Below are 26,817 nucleotides of genomic sequence, written 5' to 3'. Positions count from 1 at the left end.
TCCTCAGCTGTGAACACTGCCCCAGTTTCTGCCCCCTTTTCTTGAGGTCTACCCCTTCCCAGCCAGGAGAAGGACGAGAGTGGGTTGAGGGGCAGTGGTGGTGCTGCGGGGACTCGGTTTCCCTTCGTCATTGCTTTCCTTTTATTTCAGTGAGAGGCACGCACACGCACGCACACACCATGCTCTCACACGCAAACTGCGGGACCAAGGCTGTCTGGTCCTGGTCGAGAGTCGCTGAGCTGGGGGGCAGGTGGATCAGGGCATGTGGCTGCCCACCTCCACTGGGTCTGGCTGGGAGGTGGGGGTGGTGCTGTGCTGGGGACAAAGTGCCACACAGGGTGGAGGCTTAAGCGTTAGCTTTCTTGGCGCCACCAGGGCTGCCCACTCTCCACTCTAGCTGGCTGTCGCTCCTGCTGTAGGGCTCGAAGGCTGAGCAGCCCAGTTCGTAGCCTGTGGGCAGGTCCAGGAGCGGTGGAGTGGAGAAGCAGAGTGCAGGAGGAGGGGGCGGCAGCGGAGGGGACGTGGAGGCTGAGGTCAGCGGGGTGACATGTGGGGAGGAGTTCCTGGTGTCAACCAAGCAGGTGCCCCTGTGGCCGGCAGGCAGGCCTGACAGGCGGGGGGTCAGGGCCAGGAGGCTGGTGGCCCGGGGCACGGACAGCAGCCGGTCCTGCTCCAGCAGCCGCAGGATGTTGGAAGTGACGAAGGCTTGGGACACGGAGGATGCCTGCTTCTCCAGGTCTCTGCTCTGGTCTTTCTTCTGTTTGGTGCGGCGGTTCTGGAACCAGACCTTCACCTTGGCATGGTGGGGGCAAGGGTGTCAGGAAGGGAGAGGGGGCAATCAAAGCCAAGGGGTCAGGTGGGAGGGGAGAAGGAGAGGAGGGGCCGGGGAGTGCAAGGGTGTAGGGAGTGGGGGAGCAAAGGTGGAGGGAGAGGGGAAAGAAGAGCATTCAGATTGTCATTAAGGTCTTCCCAACCAGCCTGCCCTGGGTAAAATTCAAGGGGACCCTGGTCCCCCAAATCATGGACCCCCCACCCCCTCACTGCTGACTCTGACCTAGGATGGAGGAATGAATATGCAGATGGAGGGTGGAGTTGCGAGGGCACAAATGAAGCGTCCTTCTTGGCTCAACATATCTTTCCCCCTCAGCCGAGTTAAGGGTTGCAGCCACCATTTTTATGTGCTGGTAACTCCTGCTCCGGCTCCAGGCCACTGTCCCACTGCCTGTTAAACCCCACATGTACAGATCCCACTCCGATCCACTGCCCCACAGAGGGGCCTCTCCCCACCTTGCTTCTTCCATGAGGACACCTCCATTTACCCAAGCAGAAAACCGCACCTCCAGAGAGCTCCCCAGGTCCTCTCCCCTGGGCTGTGGCAGCACCTCTCCAGCTGTGCTTCTCAACTCTGTCCACCTGGGGAGCCAAACTCACTCCTAACCTCAGACTGGTCCACACAGAATGGGGGTGTCTGAGACCCTGGCACCAGGAGCTTTGAAGCTCCCCAGGTGATCCCAAGGTGAGAGAACCACTGTTCAAGGATCTCTGTGCCTCACATCCAAACCTTAACATTTGCAGGGCTGGGAGCCAGAGGAAGTTGGAAGGCTCTGGCTTATCGCCTGCCCAGACTCTGACCTGCTCAATTTAGCGGCACTCCTCCAGCGGACACAGGTCCTATCCTGAAGCGCAACGCACTTCCGGGGCTGTGGCCTTCCCCTCGTCTTTCCCTGCCTGCTGTGGTCTTTCCTGCCATCCTGCCTCCTCCCTCTCTGGAACTCAGTGAATGCTTGGTGACTTCACCCTGATCCTTTGTGGTACCACAGTGTGACCCAAGGCTGCACACCAGAGGAGGAGGTGGTTTCCACTTGGCTGCCTAGACTGGGGAGGCATTTTCTGGAAGAGCATCCATCCCCTTCTTCAGGCTCATGCATGGTCACTGTTAATTCCAAGACTCATTGTTGATTTGGAAATGACATGAATATTTAAGAGAATGCTTCCTGTAACTGTGGGCACACACTTAATCTGAGGTAAGCGGTGCCTGTATATCTGGGTGGCCCTGGTTGTTGTAACATGGACCAGGAAGAGACCACCTGTTCTGCTGTTCTGGAAGAAGCCATCTGGGGCAGAGGGGATGGGAACAGGGATGAGGACAAGTGCTGGAGGGCCAGAGCTGCTCTTACCCAAACTAAGTGGTGATCATGTCAGAATTGGGACTTGGCAGTTTGTCCTTAGTCTGGCACCTGGTTCCTGGTCCGGCAAAAGTCCCTTAGGCCAGCCAAGTGAGGGAAATCCTGGAGCCAGCCTTTACTCCACAGCCACATCCTCTTTTCTTGTTTCCTGCTCTGACCCTGGCACTCTGGTCACTCATTCATACAACATATAAATAGCAGGCATCTAATACATGCCAGCAGTGCCAAGTGCCGAGACAACAAGAATAAGTAAAACTCCTTCTCTACCCACTTGGGGCTCAGACACCAGTAGTGGGAGAGGTGGACAGGCCAGCAAGTGCTATGATAGACTTAGTATTTTGGGAGAGTAGCAAATGATATAAGTGAAGAAGACCTCGAGGTCAGACAGTCTGGATTCAGTTCTGGTTCTTCCCTTAATTAGTTAGATGACATGGGGCAAGTTAACTAACCTCTCTGTGCCTTGGTTTCCCCATTTGTAAAGTGGGGATCATAACAATGCCTCCTCATCAGTTTGTTGTGAAGACTCACTAAGCTAACAATATGGACTCAGTATAGTGCTGGCAGATATGAAGTCTTCTAAGCAGCGTGGTGACCACATCAGCTGAAAATTTTGTAAGGTGTTGGGTCTTCCCTAGACATTCTGACTTGAAACCTGTGGGCTGAGTGTAGAATCTGAGCCAGGAATCTATATTTTAATGGGAAACCCAAGGGGTTCTACCTATAGTTGGTTTGAAGACCATACCTTGAGAAACACTGCTTTAATCAAACACCAAGACATTCTCCTTGAAACAAAACATGGTGACCAAGTGTACTGGGGGGTTCTAAAAACAAGGGGAACAAACAAGGGGAACTGGACTAGGTAGGACCCTTCTTATCTCCGATAGGAGAAGTGCTTTTAGCGCATGCACCCAGCGGGGTGGGGGTGGGTGGAGAGTGCTTTTGATGGGTCTGAGAGAGATCCCTGTGAGCCAACCTCGTGCTCTCCAGGGCCTTCCTTCATTGCACAATTGCAGGTGCTGGGCAAGTCCAAGGTGGAAATCAGCCATGCTGTGTCATGTTCACTGTTCCCACAACAGAAAGACCCTTCAGCCTGCAGAGCTCTGTGGGTGGTGGGGAGGGGAGGAAAGGGCTTCACTGTTCTGTCCACCCTGTCCTGTCCATAGGCTTCTCATTTAAATGTTCAGACAACTCAACTTAATTGGGCACAAAGACGTTAAGGAAGAGACTAGAAATTTGAATGAGTCCTGAGAAAGCCCTATGTTTTCTCTGCTTGAATTAGGACCACTCCTGGGGCCTCCTCGTATCCAGGGAAGAGGGTCAAGATTCTGGTTGGCAGCAGGAAGAGAAGAGAAGTGAATGGGCACAGAGAGAAGCAGGCACTTGGAGAGCAGTGGGGCTGTGGATTCAGTGAGGCACCAGAGAGGAGGTCTGTGCGCCTGGAGCTGAAGTCTTGGGTCCACAGTGACCTTTGGCTTCCAGTCTCTACCAGACCTGGTTATTCCGTGGTTCCTGCTTGTGGATTTCCACATAACTCTGCCTCCTTTTGTATCCCTTGGGAGTCTATCCATTATCTGAGCATGCTTGAAGAAATCTCCTATCTTTTCTCCCAAAGAGTCCTGACCAAGACCCTCAGGTAAATCAGGGAAAAACCAGCCAGCCCCCAGAGAAAGAGCTGACATACCCTCCAGATAGCTCAACTTGGATCTCAAACTTCACTGATCTAAGACAAAACTCTAGATTCCTCTCCCACTATCTTGTTCCTTTCCAACTTTCTCAACTTGTTAAGTAGCATCATTGACCATTTCTCAGCATTCATTCAGTTATTCAAGCCCAAACCACTTCCCTATCCCTTGTCCTGTGCACATTATCCATGAGCACATCATAGCAGGTCCTACCTCCAAATGCGAGTACATCTCAGAGCAGTTCACTTCTCCCCACTGCCACCACTCTGTTCAAGACAACATACAATAGCTCCCAACTGGTCCACTCTTATTCCCTTTCTCCAGATAGCAGCCAGAGCAGCTTCTGAAGCTGCCAATCATCTCATGCCACTCTTCATTCAACACCTTACCACCTCTAAGCATGCTGTGATCTGCCCGACCTACCTACCCTGTTACCCTCCAACTCTAGCCACACTGACTTTCTGACACTTCTAGAACATTCTATGCCAGTTCCCATCATCAGATCTTCAGTTAGCCTGTGTCTTGACTTCTCTTCTTGTGGCTCCTCATCTAGCTGTCTACTTCTTCCTATCATTCACATCTCAGCTCCATGTCATTTCCTCAAGAGGCTTTTCCTGACCACCCCAATAAAAGATTTTGTTTCTAGTCTCTATCATATCATGTTTTATCTCCCTCATAGTATTGTTAAAAAAGAGACGCCAGGCACCAAATGAACTCACTTGTGCAAAGCACACAACAGCAAACTGCGACTCAACACCTAACCTAACTGCAATTTCATTCTCTCCCAGGAATATAACCTTAATCAGTTAGTCTGGATGGAATTTCCTGGTCACCGCTAATGAGATAATACACTTGATAACCTCCTTACACTCCCCATAGGTAGGTAACCTATGCCTGAAACAACCCCCTCCTGCTTATAAAAACCTTCCATTTTGCACAGCTCCTGAAAGATTCTTCTACTTGCCAGATAGGATGCTACCAAATTCAAGAATTATTCAATAAAGCCAATAAGATCTTTAAATTTTACTCAGCTTAATTTTTGTTATTTAACAGCACTTGTCACTTTTAAATACTGTTTGTCTTTCTTATGCAGAATATAAACTGTGTGAAGGCAGGCCCCTGGTCTGTTTTGTTCTCTGCTATATCCCCAATGCCTGGAACAGTATCTGTTACATATTCAATAATATTTAATTAATTTATTTACTTACTTATTTGTATCTATTTATTTTAATTCTCAACCAAGGATATATTTTGTTGATTTTGGTGGTGGGCAGGGAGAGAGAGAGAGAGACAGAAGCAACAATGTAAGGGAAACTTCGCTCAGCTGCCTATTGAACGTGCCCCTACCGGGAATCAAACTCGCAACCTAGGCATGTGCCCCAACCAGGAATTGAACCCACAACCTTTTGGTGTATGGACAATGCTCTAACCAACTCAGAAACCTGGCCAGGGCTTCAATAATATTTTTGAACAAAAGTATGGATGAATATACCGAAAATTTCACACAATTTTAGCTCTATAACCTTGGGTAAGTTAATTAACCTCTCTGAGGCTCAGTGTTCTGAAATGGGAATAATATTATCCATAAGGCCATTTTTATAAAAATTAGATGAGCCAATGAACGTGCCTACATTAATTTCTTTGTGCGTCAGTTTCCTTCTCTCTAAAGTAGCAATAATAAAGACCCATTCTCGTATAATAAAAAATATATTTGGTCTTTGTCCCTGGTTCTTAGCACAGAGCTCCTCAAACCTTTGGAACTTCCTGAGTGACAGGATTGTCTTCCCATTGGTCATAGCAAGCCCCTTGTGAGCATACCTGAGTTTATGCTAGTGAGGTGACTCATAGTTTCAAGATGGAGCTGATTACAGAAAAACCAGACATGTGATTAGACAGGTGAAATTTCAGCCCCCCCCCTGATCTCTGGGGGTGGGGGCCTGGAGATTAGGTTATAGAAACTCTTAAACAATGAGATCTAGAGAGTTTCTGGGTGGGTGAACACAAAAACATGGAAATGTTGGGAAGGAGGCACGCCCAGAAAGGGTACAGAAGCTCCTTGAACTCCTCCTCCCGTTGCTCTATGTATCTTTTCCATGTGGCTGTTTAGAATTGCATCTTTTTAAGTAAATTTCAAGTGGTATCCTTTATAACAGTGGTTCTCAACCGTGGGTCGAGACCCCTTTAGGGGTCGAATGACCCTTTCACAGGGGTCGCCTAATACCATCGGAAAACACATATATAATTACATATTGTTTTTGTGATTCATCACTATGCTTTAATTATGTTCAATTTGTAACAATGAAAATACATCTTGCATATCAGAGATTTACATTACGATTCATAACAGTAGCAAAATTATAGTTATGAAGTAGCAATGAAAATAGTTTTACGGTTGGGGGTCACCACAACATGAGGAACTGTATTAAAGGGTCACGGCATTAGGAAGGTTGAGAACCACTGCCTTATAAGAAACTTGTAAATGTAAGTGAAATTAGTTCTGTGAGTCATTCTAGTGAATGATCAAACATAAAGAGGAGGGTGAGGTTACCCCCAGATTTATAGCTGGTCAGAAGTGGGTGGGGTGGGGGAGGGCCCTGGGATTTGTGACTGGATTCTGACGTGGGACTGTCCTGTAAGACTGAGCCCTTAACCTGTAGGGTCTGTGCAAACTCCAGGAGTTAGTGTAAGAATTCAGTTGAATTGAACTGGACACCCAGCTGGTGTTGGAGACTTGGTTGCTGTTGGTGTTGGAAAATGCCACACCTTTAGTATCAGAAGTGGTGACAGGAGAGAAACCTCACATGTATCCCACAAGTTTGTGCTGAGGACTAAAGGAGTTAGACGATGGCAAACCCTCGGAACAGTGCTTGGTGCACAGGATGCTCTCAATAAAGGTTAGCTATACTTTATATTACCTGCAAAATTCCGGGATTGGGGAAAGAGAAGGGGGATGGTAAGCAATAATCAACAAGGTAAGGATTCCTTGAGGGTTCACTGTATGCCCAGCTCTGTGCCGGGCTGTTCAAGGAGGTGTGAAGAGACATGGCCTCCAAACACATTCTCATCCTTGGGAAGTACATACTGGTTGGTGCCCACCACACCACACCGCACACGCAACAGTAACAACACAACACACACACACACACACACACACACACACACACACACACACACACACTTTACAGTTCAGGCCACGTGGAAAAGGTTTCTTGGGAGGAGGGAAGGCTTCCTAGAAGAGGAGGGGCTTGGCTTTGGCCTTCAAAGGCAGGTCAGTGTAGGTGTATGGGGGGCAGGGCAGGGGGATGAGGAGAACCATAAAGGAGCTGCTCGCCTAGGCATCTGAGGTGCCCTTGGAGAGCAAAGCTTCAGGGGAGAGTTTGGGACAACATTAGGGGAGGCAGAGGGTAGTTAGGACAAAGAAAGTGGGCAGGTAATGAGGAGCAACTCTGTGCCCAGACTTCAGGATTTGAAGGTGTCTCCCTTAAGTCCCCCAGGAGCACTGGTCTGGCTCAGCCAAAGCAGCTGCTTCGGTGAGCACAGCCCCAGGTGCGCAGCTCCGCAGGAGGGAGGGCCCAGCTGCCAGGGGCCCTCTGCTGGGTTGTTTGGGACTCTACAGAGGCGTCTGGAGGAAAACAGGTCCAGGCAGGGAGGGTCAGCCTGAGCCTGCAGGACATCTGGCCTTGTCCAGCAGGTCCCATCCTCCCTGCCTTTCCTTCCTCCTCCTCTCGCCCCTTCCCACCTCTCTCTCTGCCCCACTTGAGGTTTACCCCAGGAGGATGAGGAAGCCCAGGCGCATCTGACTACCCCACCACAAGGGGTGGACCAGACAGCACTTTGTCAATGTGACTGGGAGAGCTGAAGGAATTCTGATGAGGGCGCTGGATGAGCCTGACTTCACTGCAGTGCACGGAGTGCCAGGGGGAGGACAGCAGCCTGCAGCTCAGGGAGAAGCCTCAGCCATCTTCCCACATCCTTCCCCAGGAAGTGCACCTTCCGGCTTCCTGGTTTCCTTACTCTTCTCTTCCCTCTCTTCTCTTTATAAGTCCTTCTTTGGCGTTGCTTGCAATACATCTGTTGACTGATCTCCCTCATAGATGAGGTTAAACTAGTAGAGCTGTAGTTAACGAAGGGTCTCTTGAGTTACTCTTTGACAAGCTCCAGATTGACTGCCCAGTTTACAGGCAGCATGAAGATGCCAGACTTCTCCAAAGCCCGGCTCTGGAACTTACTGGTTGTGTGACTCTGGGTATAATCTTTCCTCATCTGTAAAATAAAATAATACTGGTAGCTACGTCAAAGGGTGGTTGGTAGGGATTAGTCATCGACATATCCAGAATTGTAACTGAGCAGAAACCTAATTTTCTTTAATCTGGCCTTTTATTTTGATCTTTTCTTTTGACTCAAACTGGCCTCACCTAGTGCCCTGGCTCACCCACCTCTGTCTCCCCTGTTTAATAATTAAGCCCTCAGGACGACAAGGTTCTGGTCAACAACCAGTAGTTTTAAGAACAAGGTCCTGAGTCTACTGACTACTGAGACAGAGTTTTCAATCAAACTCAAAATAAAATCTTGGCCTCAGGTGTGTTTTAGCTCTGGATCCAAGAAAGTGAACTGATCCCACAGAACAATTCCTTGTGAATTGGACAGAACAACTCCATGGCTGACATGAGGACTAGATGCCACGATCAATTACCCTCTACCCTAGCACCAACCAGTCAGTAGACACCACCACCCTAACTCTATGAGTCATCATGACTAGTGATTTTTCCCTACATAATCCATCCTCCCAGAAGTCATTGGGGAGCCATGTCTCTGAGCATGTGCTACCTGTGACTCTAGGCATGGTGCTCTCTCCTTAATAAATCTTTACTTTCTTGGTTAGAAAACAAAACCCCAACAACAACAATAAAAGTTGTTGGCACAAGTAAGTACCAAGTGAGTATTATTGTTGTTGTTGTTATCATGATGTAGCTCTACTGCCAGCTTGAAATGCCTCCATTCACACAGAGTAGGTACTCGGTTTACAGAAGTTTTTCCTTTGGGTTAAGCACATTATTGTTAAAATGCTAAGCCCTCCTTGGGTGAAGTGGGTACTCAGACCCTTCTCTCGAATAAGAGGTTCTGAGCCACACTGGGATGAAGGGAAGGTGACAGAGGGTAGGAGAATGTGAGAATGGGGAAATAAGGTCCCTGTTGTGTAAAATCTCATCTGTCCCCTAACCCAACCCCTCACCATCCCTTTCTACAGTTTCTCTCATGTGCCAACATCCCCCTGAGCCACTCATTGCATTGCGAGTGTCCCTCACTCCAGGTTTCTCTGGCCTTTCCCCCTATTTCTTCCAAATTGCCTGATGCACCCCAAAGTCAGCACACACCAGCTCTCTCTTGCCAGCACTGCGTCTGCTTTCTCTGGCTTCCCTGTAGCTTTATGCCTGTCCCTAGTGCATGTCTGAGCTCCTCCAAAGTTGGTTCCCACACCCAGGGAGCTCCCAGGCCACCAGGGCAGTGGTGGAGCACCCGGATGCCCTCTTACCTGGGTCTCTGAGAGGTTCAGCTGGCGGGCCAGCTCAGTGCGTTCCCGGCCCACGACGTACTGGCAGCGCTGGAACTCCATCTCCAGGCGGTACAGCTGCTCCGCTGTGAAGGATGTGCGGGTCCGCTTGGGCCGGTCCAGGTCCAGGCCCTTGGGAAGGACAATTTCCCGGATGGTGCCTTTGGCATCTGCAGGGGTCATTAAGGAGGCAGGTTAGTTCTCTAGTTAGGGAGTTAGGCCACCAACAAACATCTTAATTACATGGGGAATCCTTGAGCGTGGACCTGACTGTACGACCTCTGACAAGCTGCTTACCGTCTCTGGACCGAGCTTCCTAATCATTCCATGCAATGCGTTGCATCTAATGGATGTATGTATGTGAATGGGCTTTAGTACAAATATCAGGTCTACTATCATAGCCTGGGCAGAAGTGATTCACTCTGGCTCAGCCAGGATTCTGTTCTCTCAGCAGAGTAAGGAACAAATGGAAAGAGATATACCAAGTCTTCAAGTGCAGAGGAAAAGATGGGTTAGCATCGGGTAGGATCAGTTAGGTAAGGCTTACTGGAGGAGATGTTCCAAGCTGGGTCCTAAGCCCTATGTGTGTGCGTGTGTGTGCGCGCGCAGGCTCGTGTGTACACACAGGTGAGTACTCTGCGCAGATGCTCCTGAGGTCCATGAAGAGACCAGCTGGTGTGAGGGAGAGGACAGCCTGGGAAGTTGGGGTCCCCAGGAGGAGCCCAAGGGCCTTTGCCTTACATCAAGCTGGGGTGCCTTCCAGAGGGTACTTACTGCTTACTAGTTTACCTAGTTCTGAATAGCAGGGCCACCCTCCTGGGCCCCTCATGCATGGGGTCTCCGGTATTCCAGAGCCTACTAAGAGAGGTTGAAAACCCTGCAGCCCACATGCACCAGATGGCCCCGCTTAAAGAACTCTGTAACAGCAACAGCAACAGCAACAGTGTGTTCAGTAAAAGTCAAATGTCTGGGGCAGGGGCTGTTATTTATGTATATATTAGCTTTAATGACAGGGACAAAGGTGATCCATATTTGAACCATACACATGGATGGCTTAAAATCTAGTTATAAGAAAATTTTATGTCAAAAGTTAGAGTGCGGAAACATGCAGCATTGTATTCTGTAGAATTTATCGAACCACTCACTCCCAACACATGATGTCAATAATAATAAAGCTAAACTAACAGACATTTACCATTGCTTAGGAAGATTAGCATCAATGGGAAACCTTAACCAACTCAAGGCAGCCCTGATCAAGACACTCTCCACAGGTGCAGGAACTCCAACCCTCTGCAGGGGGCGTGGCAGCCCCCACTTGTGTTTTACCGTATAACAGCTGACCCCTCTGCAGTGCTTGCTCTGAGCCAGGCACTGTTTTAGGCACTTTAATCCTTTCAGTGTCTCAGTGAAGTTGGGACTATTATTATCCCCATTTTACAGATAGGGAAAGAAAGAAACAAATATTAAGTAATGTATCTGATGTCACACTGACATTGTTCAGGAAATTCTAGAAAATCCCTCATTTTACTTTATAAGTACCTTCTTTTAGCCAGCCTTAATGACCAATTGATAAGTTATAATGAAGACAACCTTGGTCATGGGGTAAAATGGAACCTTCTAGATGGGTTCATCATTGTCCTGGAAGACATGGGAAAGGACCTACATTTGGAATGTCTACCTCTGAATGCTTTTTGTGAGCCAGGGGACTGTAGAGCCTACCTTGAGAACCTGCTCTAGAGGGTGAATCTGAGACCTCTCCCTTCAATGCCCCCCGCCCCCACCCCCAGGCCCCAGTATCTGAGACTGGCTCCTCCTGCTTACTGCTAGGGTTCCTTCACCCCTCCAGGGGACACTTTAGCTCATCATGGGCTCTGGTTCACAGGTCCTGGCCTGGATCTCAGAGGTCCTCAAGCACTTTGTGTTCACAGCGAACCCTCCAGGAGAAGGTGAGTCTGCGTGGGGGGACACAGTCACTGCTCAGAGGTGGCTCTCCCCCCACCACTGTGCAGGTCTTGCACAGCAGTGCCGGGCAGAGCATGACAAATGGACCCTGCTCTTGAGTGTTGGTGGGACCCACGGGCCGTTTGGGACAACTCAAGCTTCCCCCTCCAATTCTTTCTACATTCCAGAAAGGTGGGGTAATGTCTGTGAACCTTTGTGACTAGGTCCCCTTTGCTCAGATCCCATTCTTTCCAATTGTGAGCCCAGTCTGAGAATGTCCTCCCAACCCTCAAGTGACTCCATCTCCAGAGGCACTGATTTTTATTAACAGTGTCTTGGGGGTATGGTGTGGAAAGCTTCACATTCACTCCCCAGTAAGCTTCCCAGGGCTTACCTGAAGCTCTGAGCCTGTGCTCCCAACCGCAGAGGCCAAACCATCCACCACCACCAGCACCCGCCCTCTCCTCCTTGTGGCAGAGCTGAGTGGAGCAGTGCCATCTGGGGAGCAGCCAAGGTCAGCTGTTCCTCTCAGGCTCAGGGGAGGCAGGGACCGTGTAAGGAAGGCAATCTCATGCTTGCCCACCAGATATCAAAACATGCCATATAGATAAGCACATGAAAAGATGCTCAGCATCACTAGCCATTAGGAAAAGACAAATCAAAACCATGGGAAACATATTAGAATAGCTAGAATAAAGAACACTGAGGGTGCAAAATGCTGGTGACGTGGCAGAGAAACCGGATCTCTCAGACATTGTTAATAGGAATGTAACTAGTTCAGCCACTCTGAAAACTGACCCAGCAGTTTCTTAAAGAGTTTAACATATACTTCCCATAGAACCCCATGATCACACCGCTGGGCATGTACCCTAGAGAAACAAGATCTTAGGTTCACATCAAAACCTGCACACACAATTAAAAAAACAAAACAAAACCTGCGCATGAATGTTCATAGCAGCTTTAGTTGTTGTCATGGTTCCCAAATGGAAAACACCCACATGTCCTTCAACAGGTGAGTGTGTAAACAAGCTGTGGTATAGCTACACTATGACACTACAGAACAAAGGAACGACTATAGATAGACATACAGTTTGGACAAATCTCCAAGTCATTATGCTAAGTGAAAAAAAAGTCAGTTCCCAAGATTCTGTGCTATATGATTGATCTCATTTATACAACATTATCAAAATGACAAAGTATTGAGGTGAAGCATAGATCGTGGTTATCAGGGATTGGGGAGTGACTGTGTGACAATAAAGGGGTAGTATGAGGAAGTTCCTTGATAATGACAGAATGGCTCTGCATCTTGATTGTGGTGGTGGTTACGTGAATCTATAAATGTGACAAAGTGTCATAGGACTATATATAAAAACAAAATATAAGTGCATGCAAAAATAAATAATATCTGTAGGTCTGTAGACTCATCCATTATATTGCGCCAGTGTCAATTTCCCAAGTTTGATAATGATTACAGATATGTGAGATGTCACCACAGGGAGAAGCTAGGTGATGGATACACAAGAACTCTAGGTACTATTTTTACGATCTTGTGAGCCTGAAATTATTTCAGATTAAGACATTAACAACAATAACAACAACAACAACAACAACAAAGAATGCCATGAGGCTAGAATGATGTTCTGTCACAGAAATGGACAAATACATTAGTGGAAAGAATGCAATGGTGGTGTTTCCCCAGTTTTTCTGCATTCCACTGTGGTTTGTAAGATAATTTAAAATGGCAATGTCATTTCAATGGTTAAGCACTTATTTTAATGTTTACTAGAAAAAAGGGTAAAGCTATGATTTTATGAGCTCAGGATGAAGCTAAAGTGGATATTTAACTTTAAAATGCATTATGCTACAATATTAAATAAATGGAACAAGAATATAACAGAATTGATGAAGATAGCATTCAAATGACTAGATACTGGGAAACAATGGGATCAAAAGTACAGAATATGATGAAGTTTATGATCAAGAGAGCATTCTAAATGGGGAAATTACATCTAGTTAATAAGTGGAGTTAAGTAGACTAATGTCTATAAATTATCTGTTTGGAATAACATTAAATTATATTCCTGTCTGATATCATAAATAACAATAAGTTTCAGATGAATTAGAGAGCAAATCATAGACTATGAAGTGTTAAAGACACTAAAAGAAATGTTGGAGAGTATTTTTATAATTCTAAACTTGAGAAGAGCTTTGTCAGCAAGATGCAAATCTGGAGCTGAAAAGGGAAAACAAAGGATGCATTTGACTATATTAAAGCTAAAAACTTTTTGTACGACAAAAGCACCAAAACCAAGGTAAAATACAAAAAAGAAAATAGAATTGAAGAAAATACCTTTTTAAAAATGCAAAGAAATAATATTCAGAATATATAAAATGCAATGACAAACAAATGGTTTTTTAAAAAGGGAAATAGTCTAGTAGAAAAAATGCTCAAGTGATTTATCTTGGCCATTCACAGAAAAAGATGCCAAATGGCCTATAAACATATGGAAAAATAAGCACAGCTTCACAGAAATTAGGTAATTAAAGTTCAAGCAACAATGGAAAAATCATTTGTCTCCTATAAGATTGGAAAGACATTAAAAGAATATCAATAAAGCAGTGATGTATGGTAAGAAAATCCACACTCCCATTCACTGTTGGTAGCACCATAAATTTTCAGGACTTTTAAGGCTGCATTTGTTAAGATTAAAAATGCACCTAATGTTTTCCCTGGAAATTTTATTTTAGTAAGTACTTATTGAGAAAATCACAGGTTCATGTGCTCCAAGGATATCTGCTGCAGCACTGTTCAAAATATTAAAAATTTGAAAGCATCCTCAATCTTCCCCACATGACAAATGGCTGAACAAATTATGGTAATTCATACTATCAAATACCATGTAATTTAAAAAAAGAGGCAATGTCTATATAAACTGACATTAAGTGAAAAAGGTTATTAAATAATATTTTTAAGTATATACATTCAACCATTCAATGTGTATTTCATAAGCACCTACTATGTGCCGAATTCTATTATAGGATCTAAGGATATAGAAATGAGAGCAAAATAAACAAGGTCTGTGTTCCCATAGGTCTTGTATTGGGGAAAAAAACAGATAATATATTTTAAAAACTAATATGTAAGGCAATGACAAATGCTGGGAAGACAATAAAACAAGATTAGAAGATACTACTGACCGTCACCAAATAACTAAAACTCAATAACCATAGTGTTTATGTATGTTTGTGCATGTGCATGTGCATATGCATGCATGTGTGATGCGTATGTTTGCTATTTTAGATAGGACAGTCAGAGAAGGTCACTCATGAAAGTCAATTTAGTGGGTAAACCAAGAATGCTGTTCATCAGTGTTTCTAACTTCTTCCTGGCACAAGGTAGGGTTGCACTGATTTTCTGCCCTTTGAAATGAGATATTATTATATGACTTGTTTTAGCCAAGAAAAATGGATGCAGGCACTTTTAAGTGAACACTTTAAAATCTGGTTTAGCACTGACCGGTGTGGTTCAGTTGGTTGGGCATTATCTGGCAAACTGAAAGGTTGCCAATCTGATTCCTGATCAGGGCACGTGTCCAGGTTGCAGGTGTGGTCCCGAATGATATTTCCCTCTTACATAGATGATTCTCTCCCTCCCTTCCCCTTTCTCTAGAATCAATAAATAAAAAAAAGTTTTTTAACATGCCACATCCCCTTCCTCTACTGTGGTGGTCCTTGAAGCATGAGCCCAGATGGAGCTTCATCAGCCTGGGTTTCTGCATATGAAGATGAGCCCTTGCTCACTTGTGATGGATTTATCATAAGAGTGAGAAATACAACTGTGTTTTGTTAAACCTCTGAGACTTTGGGTTGTCTCTGCAGCAAAATCTAGTCCATCCATAGTGACACAGACTCCTTCCCAGAATCATTCCTTTTCTGGGTAGAGTTTGGGGGAAGCACCAGGAAGTAGGAACAGCTTTAATTTCAGGGGCCTCTTTGCAGGCAGGCGCTTGTTAGGGTGAAATGCATGAGTCTAAATGGAATGAGTCCTGAGATTTGCTGACGTTCAGCTCTCCTCAAAGAGGGGTGAGCCCTAGGGGTGCCAGCAAGGGTGATTTTGTCCAAGGAGTATTTGACCTGGGAGAGGTGCTGACCCCTGCCTCATAATAATTAATGCTCCTGACTTCTAGGATCAAAATGATACTCCCTTCCGGACCCCCTCCCAAGAGACCTCCACAGAACCCTACCTGACTACATCCCCTAGCACCGAGGAAGTTTCTTCACATGGTCCTTCCAGCCTTAATCTGCAAATACAATATTTATGTAAGTATAAATATTCCTTATGAAAAACTAATTTCCAAGTTTATTGGGAAAATTGAAAATGAAAGATACTTTTTTAAAAAAGTTAAAGAATAGGGAGAAAATACTTGCTTATGACATAGCAAAATATGTCACATTTCTAAAGCAACTAAAACAGTATGATGCTAGTATAAGATTATGAACCAAATCCATACATAAATGAGGATTTGGTATGTTATAAAGGTGACATTTCAAATTAGTTGGAGAAAAGGCAGAATTAAAGATGTGGCTTCTGGACAATTAGCTCATTATTTGAAATGAAGTAATTTGTCTCACACTGCATACAAAAATAAACACAAATGGATTAAAATTTTAAATGTAAAATATAAAATTCTAAAAATAGAAAAATACCTTAAAATAATTTTTAAAAAGGAAAGCCACTAACAGTTTTGTGTACCTAGAAATAAAAGCTTCTGCAGGATGAGAGATGGTTAAAAGACAAATAACAGCTTGGGATAAAATATGCATAACAGAGTTTTAATTTCTAGTACACACACAGTCTCTATAGACCACCGAGTAAAGCCAAGCAGCCCAGTGAGAAACTGAGAAAATTATATGATGGGCTATTCAGAGAAGAAAAATGTAAGCAGCTAAGAAATGTAAAAAATACTCAAGCTCAGAGGGAATCAGAGAAAATGAAGAAGAGCAATGAGATACAATTTATATGCAGATGCCATATTTGATTTATCAGGCTGGGAAAATTGTGCTGGCAAAGATGAATAAGGAAAAATGTAGGTCCTCTCAAGCTCCATTAGTAAGAATACAATTTAATACAATATGAGGTTCTTTGGGAGGGCAATTTCACAATGCCTAGCACAATTGAAATTCATAAATTCTTTGTCCTAGAAACTTTGTAGAGGTTTCTCCCCCCTTTAGACATTGGTATACTTTGATGAAGACAGACCCACTGTTTGTAGCATAGTTTGTAAGAGAATAAAGAAGAAAAAGTTAGATGTTTATCAGCAGAAATATGTTGATTAAATCACAGTATAATCAGCTATTATGTAGACAAAAAGAGGTACATTTCCATATCCAGACCTGAACCAGTGTTCGTTATATACTGCTACATGAGAACAGCAAATTTTTATGAAGAACAAAAGGTAAAACTAGTGTGTGTGTGTGTGTGTGTGTGTGTGTGTGTGTGTTTATACCTACTTAGGATCAAGTCAGGCAGAATAAACACTTCTCTCTTCTGTTTGCGCTAGGGAGTGGATGCTAGTCAGAAAGGGAAGGTTTCTCCCTTCTTATTTTGCGTATTTCTTTATTATTTGGTTTGTTTCAAAGACTAACAAAAATATTTTTGTAACAAAAATTTTAAGATATCTATTTATCTTTGCTTGGAGAAGAACTTTCTAACTGAGAACTAAAAAGGAAATGACAAATAGATGTGATTACAGTTTAAACTTTAATTCAGGAAAAAACTCATAGCAAAGTTTAAGAAAAGAGAAATAATTCATAGAAACTTTTTTTAAAAAGAGATATGCAAAACATCACAGTAAAAGGGATCATTTCCTTAGTATATAAATAGTGTTTACAACTATAAGAAAACAATGAGCAAACCACTACAGAAATGGCTATGTTCATGAATAAAAATTTCACAGAATAGAAAATAAAAACGAAGAATAAGCATATGAAAATGTTTGACCTCACTAGTAATTTATAATTCTAATAAAAATAAGATTTTTTCACTTGAAAGGTTTTACTCTGAAAGATTGAGTATATCCTGGGATGGGAGGATGTGAAGAAGTGACACATTTATACACAATTGCTGGGAGTATAAATTAGTACATTTTTGGCATTTGGATGTGTCTATCACAATTTTAACTATATGTACTTGGATTTCAGTTTTTTACTTCTAGAAATTTATCATGTGATTATACTGATACCAGATGTATGTAAAATGATGTTTTATTTTTAGAAATTTTAAACATATCCAAAATTATAACAGTATGATGAACCCTGATATACCTATCTCTTGACTTCAACAATGATAAACCATGGAAAAATCCTATTTCTTCTCTAACTCATAATTTTAAGCAGATCCCAGACATCATATCACATTATCCAGAAATTTTCTATATGTATCTCTTAAAAATAAGTTTCCTAAAGAAGAAATGGCAATACTATTATCACAAACCCTAAATTAACAATAATTCCTTAATATAAAATATAATACCTATTCTCACATTTTTCAGATTGTCTTATAAATGAGACTTTTAACAATCATCTGTTCAAATTGAGATACAAAGATGTTAACTGAAGCACTGTTTGTAATAGTGAAAGAGTAGAACCAAGCTAAATATCTATCAAAAGGGAATTGTTTAAATAAATGTATTACATATGCATAATGGAATACTTTTCTATGTAGAAAAATTTCCACAAATGTTTATTAAGTGAAAAAAAGCGCTTTGTGTGGAAAAAAGCACTTTGCAAAAAAAAAAAATCCCACTTTTGTAACATATAACTTTCATATTTATTTTTTTTCAGTTACTAGGGAAAGTTGAGGAGATTACATCTTGGGAATGAAAGTGCCTTATATGGGGAAAATAAAGAACTTTCAACTTTTACACGATACAACAAAACAGCATGGATTGGTTCTGAAGTACTTTATACTTCAGAAAACAGAAGACATCAAAAACAAAATTAAAAGACAAATTATAAACTAAAAAAAATTTCAACACATATTGAAAGCAATGAGCTACTATACATAATACAGAGTTCCTACAAATCAAAAAAGAAAGGGATATTTGAAAATTAAAAGTGGTTGAAAGAAATGAATTAATAGATAACAGCAGAAGAAATACAACTGGCCAATAAACATGAAAAGAAACTAAAGAGGAAAAATGGGGACAGCTGTAATAGCATAAACAATAAAAAATAATTTTAAAATAAGTAAAATAAAAATCTCATTAATATTCAACAAAATTAAAATTAAAACGGCAGCAAGGTATTACTTATCACCTATAAGATTGACAAAGGTTATATATATGTCCCATGTGGGGAGAGGGCTAAAGTGGGGGTATAAATTGCTAAACATTTTTTTAAGAACAATTTGACAATAACTATTAAGATATAAAGTATAAACTGTGATGGCCAGATTTGGAGATACAAACACTGCTTGTGGGAGGTGGGGTGTACTATCTATGGAGGGCAATTTGGCATTATCTTTCAAATTATAAATATAGATACTCTTAGACCTGGATACTTTTAGGAACTTCTCTGACAGATATACCTCTACAGGTGGAAATGACCAAGGAACAAATTTATTTATTGCAGCATTGTATAGAACAGCAACAGATAAGAAAAAAGCTATATGTCTACCAATAAAGTATTAGTTCTATAACATACATCATGGTCCATCCAATCCATATAAATGGAATACTATGCATCTGTAAAAACAAATGAACAAACAAAAAAATGAACAAGAAATTATTTACCTCGCAAGATATACTGGTAAGTGAAAATAGCAGGGTGCAGAAAAATATAGAGATGCCACCATATGAGTTAAAAATAAAAGCAACAGAAAAGGCTATAGCTGCACTGGCTTGCATAAGTGTAATAACTATTTGAAAGGACTTTTCAGAAAGCATTAAAAAAAGTAAAGCTGCTTTTGAGCCTGAGAACCTGAGGATGGGAGACAAGGCTGGGAGAGAGATTTTTCACCGTGTACTTAACAACTTTTTGATATTTGATTTATATAAATCACTATTTTAAAATTAAAGAAAACATGTTTTTAATTTAAAAAATTTTAGTGTGTGTAAACGTTTTCAAACAGTAATTCCACTGCTAGGAAATACTCAAAGAAGTGCGTAGAGACCTCTTCCTTGCGAATTAATTTTACATTGTTTACATTTGGGAAAACAACTGAAACATCCACGAGAGACAAGGAGAATTTGGCTTTTCCAGCCAAATAATAGTATGAAATAGTTGAGCCTGAAAAGATGGCCTCTGCAGATTACATTTTTTTAAAAAGGTAAACGGCAAAACAGATTATATGAAATGATTCCGCTTTTGCTAATGTTTGTATCTTAAAATGGGAAATGCCTGGAAGAGCACCCCTGAAACTTGGGAAGGGGGGCAGGGTGTGCTATTTCTAGGAGCCTTCTTCCGCTCGGTCGCACTTCGGGTTTTCCTTTCTGTTTGCAAATCCTCATTGGAGGATATATTTGCTGATTTCAGAGAGAGACAGAGAGACGGAGCCAGAAACTTCGATCGGGTCCGTCTCCCGTACACTCCCGACCAGGGGTAGAACCCTAAACTTTTTCCAGCACGGTACCCACTGCAACCCAGTGAGCTACCGGAGCCAAGGCTGCTTTTTGTTTTTAAATCCTCTTTCTACCTGTAAGTGTGGCTCTGCGGGAGGCAGGGTCCTTCGACGCCTCCTCATCCGCCCAGCCTCGTCTCCCCGCAGCTCCGGCTTGGACGTGGTGGGCGGCGGTAGTAGCAAAATTCAGAACAGACCCTGGCTATAATTAGCCCGGTAACTTCAAGTTTCAGCGAAGGACTGGAGGCTTGTGAATTCGGCGGGGAGGAGGGATGCAGATTTATCTGGTTTTTCTCTCACCGCACACTAACCAACCCCAGAGAGCCGGGAGACTCACTACCGGCCTTGTTACCCGGCGCCTCCCTAGGGATCCAGCTACCAGTAAAAGAACAATATTTGACGTTTTTCGGATTTTATATTTCAGTGGTTTCCAAAAGCTGGAGATTGCAGAAAATTTCAAAAATATGGCGTTATAAACTTCATATCTTAACAATTATTCTGTGTTCTGGCATTATCACAATTTCATTAGGAACGACATTTTGATGTTAAACATAAGGCGGTCATTTTAGAATAAACAGACTTTTCTCCTGGGGAAAGGCGTTGCAGCTTTCTACTTAGTGATATTACGATGTTGCTGGCGTGGTCTCCTTTCATTCAGTCCACAAATATTTACTGAGTGCCCACTGTGTGCTAGAAAAGCACCTGAACGATTGGATAGATTTGGCGGGCGAGGTGACAACCTCTTACGTGGTCTCCGCGCGACATCAGTGGTTCCCGGCTCCCGGCACCCGCCTCCCTTGAACTTCGTGCCCACAGGGCTCCCAGGTCACCCGGGTCCGGCTGCAGGGGCTGCCCAGGAACCCCGCAGGTCCCCGGATACGAGTCAGTCTCTGGGTTGGTAAGCCGAGCGCCAGCATCTGCAGCCGGTTCTTTCCGGCATATATTACGTACCCGCTAATGTTTGTGGAATGAATCAAAGAGCAAGCGAGCAAGCGAAGGGCAAGGCGGTGGGGCGAAGGGTGGGGGGGCGGAAGGGGGGCCGAACGTGGGCAAGAGGATTGGAAGAGCTTTGCGCGCCTCGGCGTGCACCTTATAGCCAACCCCAGCTCCCCCTACCCGGCCCGCCGCTATGCCGCTGCTGCAGTTCTGGGTGGGCCCACCGCTCGGCTTTGTAGGCCAGATCCCTTCCCGACGCTGCCAGCTCTTTCAGCCGCGTAGGATCCTACCTTGGTACCCCATTTGAGATCCTCCAACCTCCCGCCCGGATTGGGGAGGAGAGGGCACACCGGGCACCTAGACCACCCTGAGTCCCAGGGATTCCTGGGCAGGCCCACTTGCTCTGGTATCCTCTCCGAGTTTCTCAAATTGGGGTGTAAAGTCACCTGACAAATTGACAAGTAGCCCTCTTACAGGCTTTCCGAGGAGAGCCAGGTCAATCATTATTTTACGTTAAGCAAACAGGAAATAAAATGCAAAATTCATATGCTTCCTACGCTCCCACCCATTTAAAATACAAATCAAGAAAACTTGGCAAACAGTGTGGGGAGCTTAGAGTTACTAAGGCCCCAGGTTCCAGTAAAGGGTAATTGAAGAAATCGCATTAAAGCCCTTAGACCCCTTCTCTTCCTGCAGGTGTTGCGCTGTGGGTGAAGACTCATTTGTTTGCCAGTTTAGGCACAGGGACACACGTTGCCTGTGGTCCTCTCTAGTCCCAAGTACTCATTGTCTCCACAGTTGGGACACTCAGTCTCCCAGCCTGCCAGGTCGCCTGTGGGCCACACCTGTAAGCTCCAATCCTGCAATTGTGTGTATGTGTGTGTGAGAGAGATATTTGGCCATGGTTCTGTCCACCCAAGGCAGCAGAACTAGCTTGAGAATACAAGGAGCCGCTGAACGCTCTGCACACTTCCTTGAAAATGAAAATACTCCACACAGACACATTACACAAGATGACCCCTTTGGTAGCTGGTCTGCTTCTCTCGTGTATTGGGGGGGCATGAGAGTATGTATATAAAGGGGAAAATAAAGACTGAAATGATAGGGCCCATCATAGACCAGCAATGAGAACTTGTGCCCTTCTGCCAAAAGCAAACAAAGCAAAAGGAAAAAAATAACAAACATAGGACAAAATCCCAGAAAAATAAAAAAGAAACCGAATTCTCTCACAAACCCCCCAAACTAAAAATTAAAACAAAACCCAAAAATCCCAAAGTGTAGTCAGTCCCCTGGATGAACCATTTAAACCTTTCAGCTGCTGCCTGGGGAGCTGGCCCTAGGTTATTGAGACTGTTAACAAACTCAGACAGTAAAGCTATCATCTTGCTGATGGCTGAGGGCAGAAGCTCTCAATCCAGTGCTCATTCCTATACAACACTGTGCCTGCCTCCTCTGTTGCCAACATGCCCGCCGGGTGCACCCTTGTTTAGGCCACTGCGACCTGCAGGACGAGGCCTGTGAAGTCTGGGCTGAGTCCTCCTAGGTCCAGTGGCTGCTATAAATCTAAGCAGAAATCGAGGGGATGCCAGGCACTGGGCTGCTGGAGGGGGGAGCCTGTTCCCACAGGCCACTCCCTGAAGTGGTGGCACCTTGCCAGGCATCCTCAGTGGCATTTGTGGCAGGCAGGACCCTGCCAGGTGCCCACCATCCTGCTATCCATAAAAGTTTCCATGTGTGCGTTTCTGGAACGTGGGTCCAGCACTGTCCCCAGATTCTCAGGGGAGCCAGACCCTACTAAATTCAATGCCCCCTTGCCCCACACTCACATCCGCAGAAGGAATCGTTCAGCCAAAGCCAGAGGCCCTGGCCTTCCTCTGTCCTCACGTGTCCCCAGCCATGGAAAGCTCCCAGGTGAAAGCGGATCAGGTAGTGGATGGTGGCGTTTGAAGGGGATCCCAACATTCACTCATTCAAAGGATCCAGCAGTTTTCCTGTACTCCTGCCTCCAGATGGGGTGCTGGGCCAAGTGGGGAGAGACACAGTCCTTATGCCAGGTGTGCACTCTGAGAGCAGCCTCTGAGTCCTACCCAATCTGAGCCAAGGTGGCAGCACAGTTTTGGGGGCAGAGGGGGCTGCCTGAATGGGTTTTTGAGACCACAGGCCCAAAGGACCACTTCAGGTATGTAGGGACCAACACCATGCTCATTGTTTGGGTGTTGCTGGCGGACAGCCATTCCAGGCTCTATCCAGATGTGCTGTTGAATCCGAGTTAGGATTGATCTGGGAATCACGCAGGAGAATCTGCGTGTGCTGGTGCTAGCACAGATTGTGAGGTTGCAGGGAGTATTGGGGGAGACTTGTCCCACCTCTTGTGACTGTGGAGATCCTGGGTTCACCAAAAAGGCCTTTGCCCCGCCACTGCCCGCCCCACCTGCCCAGTGCAGTTAAAGCTGCGGCAACCTCAACGAGGCAGCCTCTTCCTTCCAGCTGCCGTGGTTGGTAAGCCCTTAACAAATATAAAACAAAAGGATCCCCCATCTCTACCCCTCACCAGCCACAGGGCCCTGCACACAGAGGTGTGGGGCGGCCTGCCGGGCTATCTGGTCCCTGGGAAAGACTAGCTATGTCCGTGGTGGGGCATGCAGTGTTCCTGTCGTGTGCACACGCCTGTTACCCCAGCAGCCTTGTTTGTGCAATGTATAGCATAAAGCAGCCTCCATTTTGAGGTGGGGGAAGAGGCAAGGTCCGTCTCCCTGGCTCCCTGACCCGCATTTCTGCAGAGTCAGTCAGAAACTTGAGTGATTGGGTTGAAGGAGGGTTCCTGAAGAGGACTGGGGGAGGCTGCAAGTTTGGTCTGCAAGGCGTTCGGAACTCTCTTTTCATCAGCCAGTTCTTGACCCCTTGGCTGCTCACCTCCAAACCCTGTTGGGCCCAGGGCCCAGAGGAGACCATGTTGTCAACAGGGGGTGAGTTGGGAAAGGCGTCTGAGAAAGGAGGCCCACTCCCTGCATGGTTTGTGGTCACCTCAGAGCTCCCGCTTTTTCACTCAATGGAGTGTTTCCCAAGATTCTGCTGGGTGTTTGCAGTTTTATAAACATCACTTATGACCCTTAGCACAGTCCTTCAAGGTAAAAGAGTGATGAGCTTCTTTGTACAGTGAGGAAACTAAGGCTCAGAGAGGCAAAAAACAAAACAAAACAAACAAACAAAAACCCCAAAAACAAAAAGCTAGTTCAAATTCAAATGGCTGTAAGGCCAGGCCAGTATCCCAAACCAACTTCACTTAATTTCAGCACCCAAGCATTCCTCTTACTCTTCTGTGCCATGGGACTCCCCAGAAGATCTGCTACCTGGGGATGGAGCCATCAAGGGAGCAAGTGCAGAGTGGAAAAGAAGCAGAAAGAAGGGCAAAGACCCAGAGAGAGTGGGGCTCTTTCTCAGAATCCTCACCTCACTAGCATCCTGAAGGCTATGATGGCAAACACCTTCATTCCACCTTTTAAAATTTCCTCCATATATACTTAGAATGTATCCTCAGAAGTCAAGGACAAAATGTACTCTCTGCTTAGAGCGTACTGAAGGGACATCCATCTTGGGGCTAAAGCACTGCTGACTTCTCTTCACCAATGTGGGGACTTTCATTTGTCAGAGCCTCCACCCTGGGCCCCTGTGAGGCCTGGAGTGATGCAGGTGGCCCTGGCTAGGAGGGATTAGTGGTAAAGACCTATAATAACCTCCTTGTTATTAAATGGGAAAGGACAAAGAGATTTATGAGGGCCCTGTTTACCTTTTCATTCTTTTAGGTGCATAAGTACACCTTTTATGCTATATTTTCGTTATATTGTACAAATGTGACAGCATCGCTGTATGTGCATTTATAAAAGAAGTACACATTCTGACAATGCACACAAGTCTATCTTTGCCTGACAGTGGATTGTTCTTAACTCACAATTGTTCAGGAGAAGGAAATGCCCACCCATAGATGGGGCACTTGAGGGCCTTAATCTAGTGGTATGGGTTTAGCAGAATGATTTGCCATTTCTGTGAATCCTGCAGATTTCTTTAATGGAACTCCAAGCTAGCTGCTATCACCTTGCACCCAGGACACCCCACAGTCTATGAAATGGCATCTAATTTAATCCCAGTTGCCCAACAGGTCCACACACCTGCTGGAATGCCTGCTGGGTGGGGACTACCCACCCCTCCATGCCCTGCTCTGTAACTCAGGCCTGCCCTCAGAGCAGCAGTGGGCAACCCCATCTCTAGGTGGCCATATCTGACCAGGAGTGTTTCCCAAGACCAGGTTCCCTGAATCCATGTCCAAGACAATCATCAGTGAACTTCATATTGAGCTGCCTCCATGCTTTACCCTAGCCATGTCCCCTATTTCCAGAGCCTCCCATACCGAGCAGCTTGGGGGAGGCTATGTTGAACCAAGCCAAGGTATCCCAGCTTGGGTCAGACAAACTCAGGGTCCCGGAGCTGGAGCAAACTCCAGTTGGGCTGGTTCCCCTTCCCCAGGCGCTGGGACAGGAAACTCCAGAGGACCGAGGCCGGCAGGACAGGCATTTAAGAATGGAGAATCTGGAAAAAGTCAGCCGGAGGAATCTGGGCGAGGGAATTGGAGAAGGATTCCAGGGGAACCGTTACAGTGAGTGGCCTCTTTTGGGCTCTGGGTCTCCCGGCCCGGGGGCTCTGAGATGCTTTGGCCATGGCCTAGAAAAGGGCTGAGAGCAATACGCCAGAATCCCCCTTCTCCCCTCATCTCTCAGAGCTAGGGGTGAACTGGCGAAAGCTGAGACTACAGCTTTGCTTGAGGCTAGCTGGCTGGGGGCAGGGGGAGGTGAGGAGGTGTAGTGGTCAGAACAGCCTCATTCTCGCAGGGAGAAGGCCAGGGAGAACTGGGTACTCGGGCGCAGTCCACAGGCGCTTGCAGGAAGAGAGCTGAGAAGGCTTCCTCGGCGGAGAGAAATAAATGGCCAGGGAAGAAGGTGGAGACGAGAAAGTCCAGGCAGAAAGAAGGCCTCACCGACAACCGGCTGGGCCCAGGCGCCCCGAGGAAGTTGGAACCAAGAGCGAAGCACAGGCAGGTGGGCCATCCCTGAGTGTCCCCGTGCCTCTCCTGAGAGCAACCTGCGCGGTGAGTCGCTGGGAATGGGAAACATGGCTGGGCTGGAGGCGGAGAAGCTCTCCTAGCGAAGAGCGGAGCCAGGCCTCCCCTCCGCCTCCCCGCCGTTCCGGGCCCTGGTCTCTCCTCGTCCTGACCCCGGGAAGCTTTTCTCCGCACTTGCTGTGAGGGACGCGGAACGGGAACCCATACTCCCACTTCTGTCCCTGCCTCAGTGACCAGGTGGAATGAGCCTAGGGTGAGGGACTGGCCGGAGAGATCGAGAATCGTACGACAGTAAAATGGGGACCTCTTTGGTCCCATTCGCGGCTTTGTCCTTTGCGCTCATGTCAATGTCCTGCACACAATAAACACTCAAAATATTGTTTACTGAAAGAATGACTCAATGAAAACTGACGGAATGAGTATATTATTTGGGAGGTGGAACCTCCGGGAAGGTCGGAGACCCCAGTTGGGGTAGGATGGGGGGGGTACAATGGTTCTGGGAAGCGAGCCGTCCTCTTACCTCGTACCAGGATGCGGCGGCAGTGGTCTGTCTCTCCGAGCCCCGGCTGCCCGTCGCTGTCGGCGCCGCTCTCCCTGGAGCCCGCGGGGCTGGAGGCAGTGGTCCTGGCAATCTCCCCTGGGCTGTGGCCGCCGGTATCAGCACTCGAATCCTCTACCCCGCCGCGGTCCGTGCAGCGCCCTCCGCGAGACTCCCGGCGTGCTGGGCCACGGTCACGCTCCGCGCCCCCATCGCCCATACTGGCAGCTACCACTGCTTTCGCCACTGC

General features: G+C 45.7%; 1 protein-coding gene across 1 annotated transcript; it reads right to left on the bottom strand.

Moving 5' to 3' along the window:
- Positions 1 to 134: 134 nt before the first annotated feature.
- VAX2 (ventral anterior homeobox 2) lies at positions 135 to 26,817 on the bottom strand. Its single transcript, XM_090280286.1, has 3 exons — positions 26,550 to 26,817; positions 9,402 to 9,589; positions 135 to 793 (listed from the first exon to the last, which is right to left on the bottom strand). The coding sequence occupies exons 1-3, from the start codon at positions 26,785 to 26,787 to the stop codon at positions 347 to 349; spliced, it is 873 nt and encodes a 290-aa protein (XP_090136412.1). The 5' UTR covers positions 26,788 to 26,817; the 3' UTR covers positions 135 to 346.

The sequence above is a fragment of the Furipterus horrens genome, unplaced genomic scaffold, assembly GCF_987537825.1.
Source record: "Furipterus horrens unplaced genomic scaffold, mFurHor1.1.pri manual_scaffold_6, whole genome shotgun sequence".
Taxonomy (NCBI): Eukaryota; Metazoa; Chordata; class Mammalia; order Chiroptera; family Furipteridae; genus Furipterus; species Furipterus horrens.
The sequence above is the reverse complement of the archived record's forward strand: the minus strand, read 5'-3'. Positions and strand labels throughout refer to the sequence as shown.

Excerpts from the sequence above, each read along its gene's own strand:
- VAX2 (XM_090280286.1), bottom strand. The coding sequence starts at position 26,787 with ATGGGCGATGGGGGCGCGGAGCGTGACCGTGGCCCAGCACGCCGGGAG. Across the intron at positions 9,590-26,549 it reads CCGCCGCATCCTGGTACGAG|ATGCCAAAGGCACCATCCGG; the intron begins GTAAGAGGACGG and ends TGACCCCTGCAG. Across the intron at positions 794-9,401 it reads TGAACCTCTCAGAGACCCAG|GTGAAGGTCTGGTTCCAGAA; the intron begins GTAAGAGGGCAT and ends CACCATGCCAAG.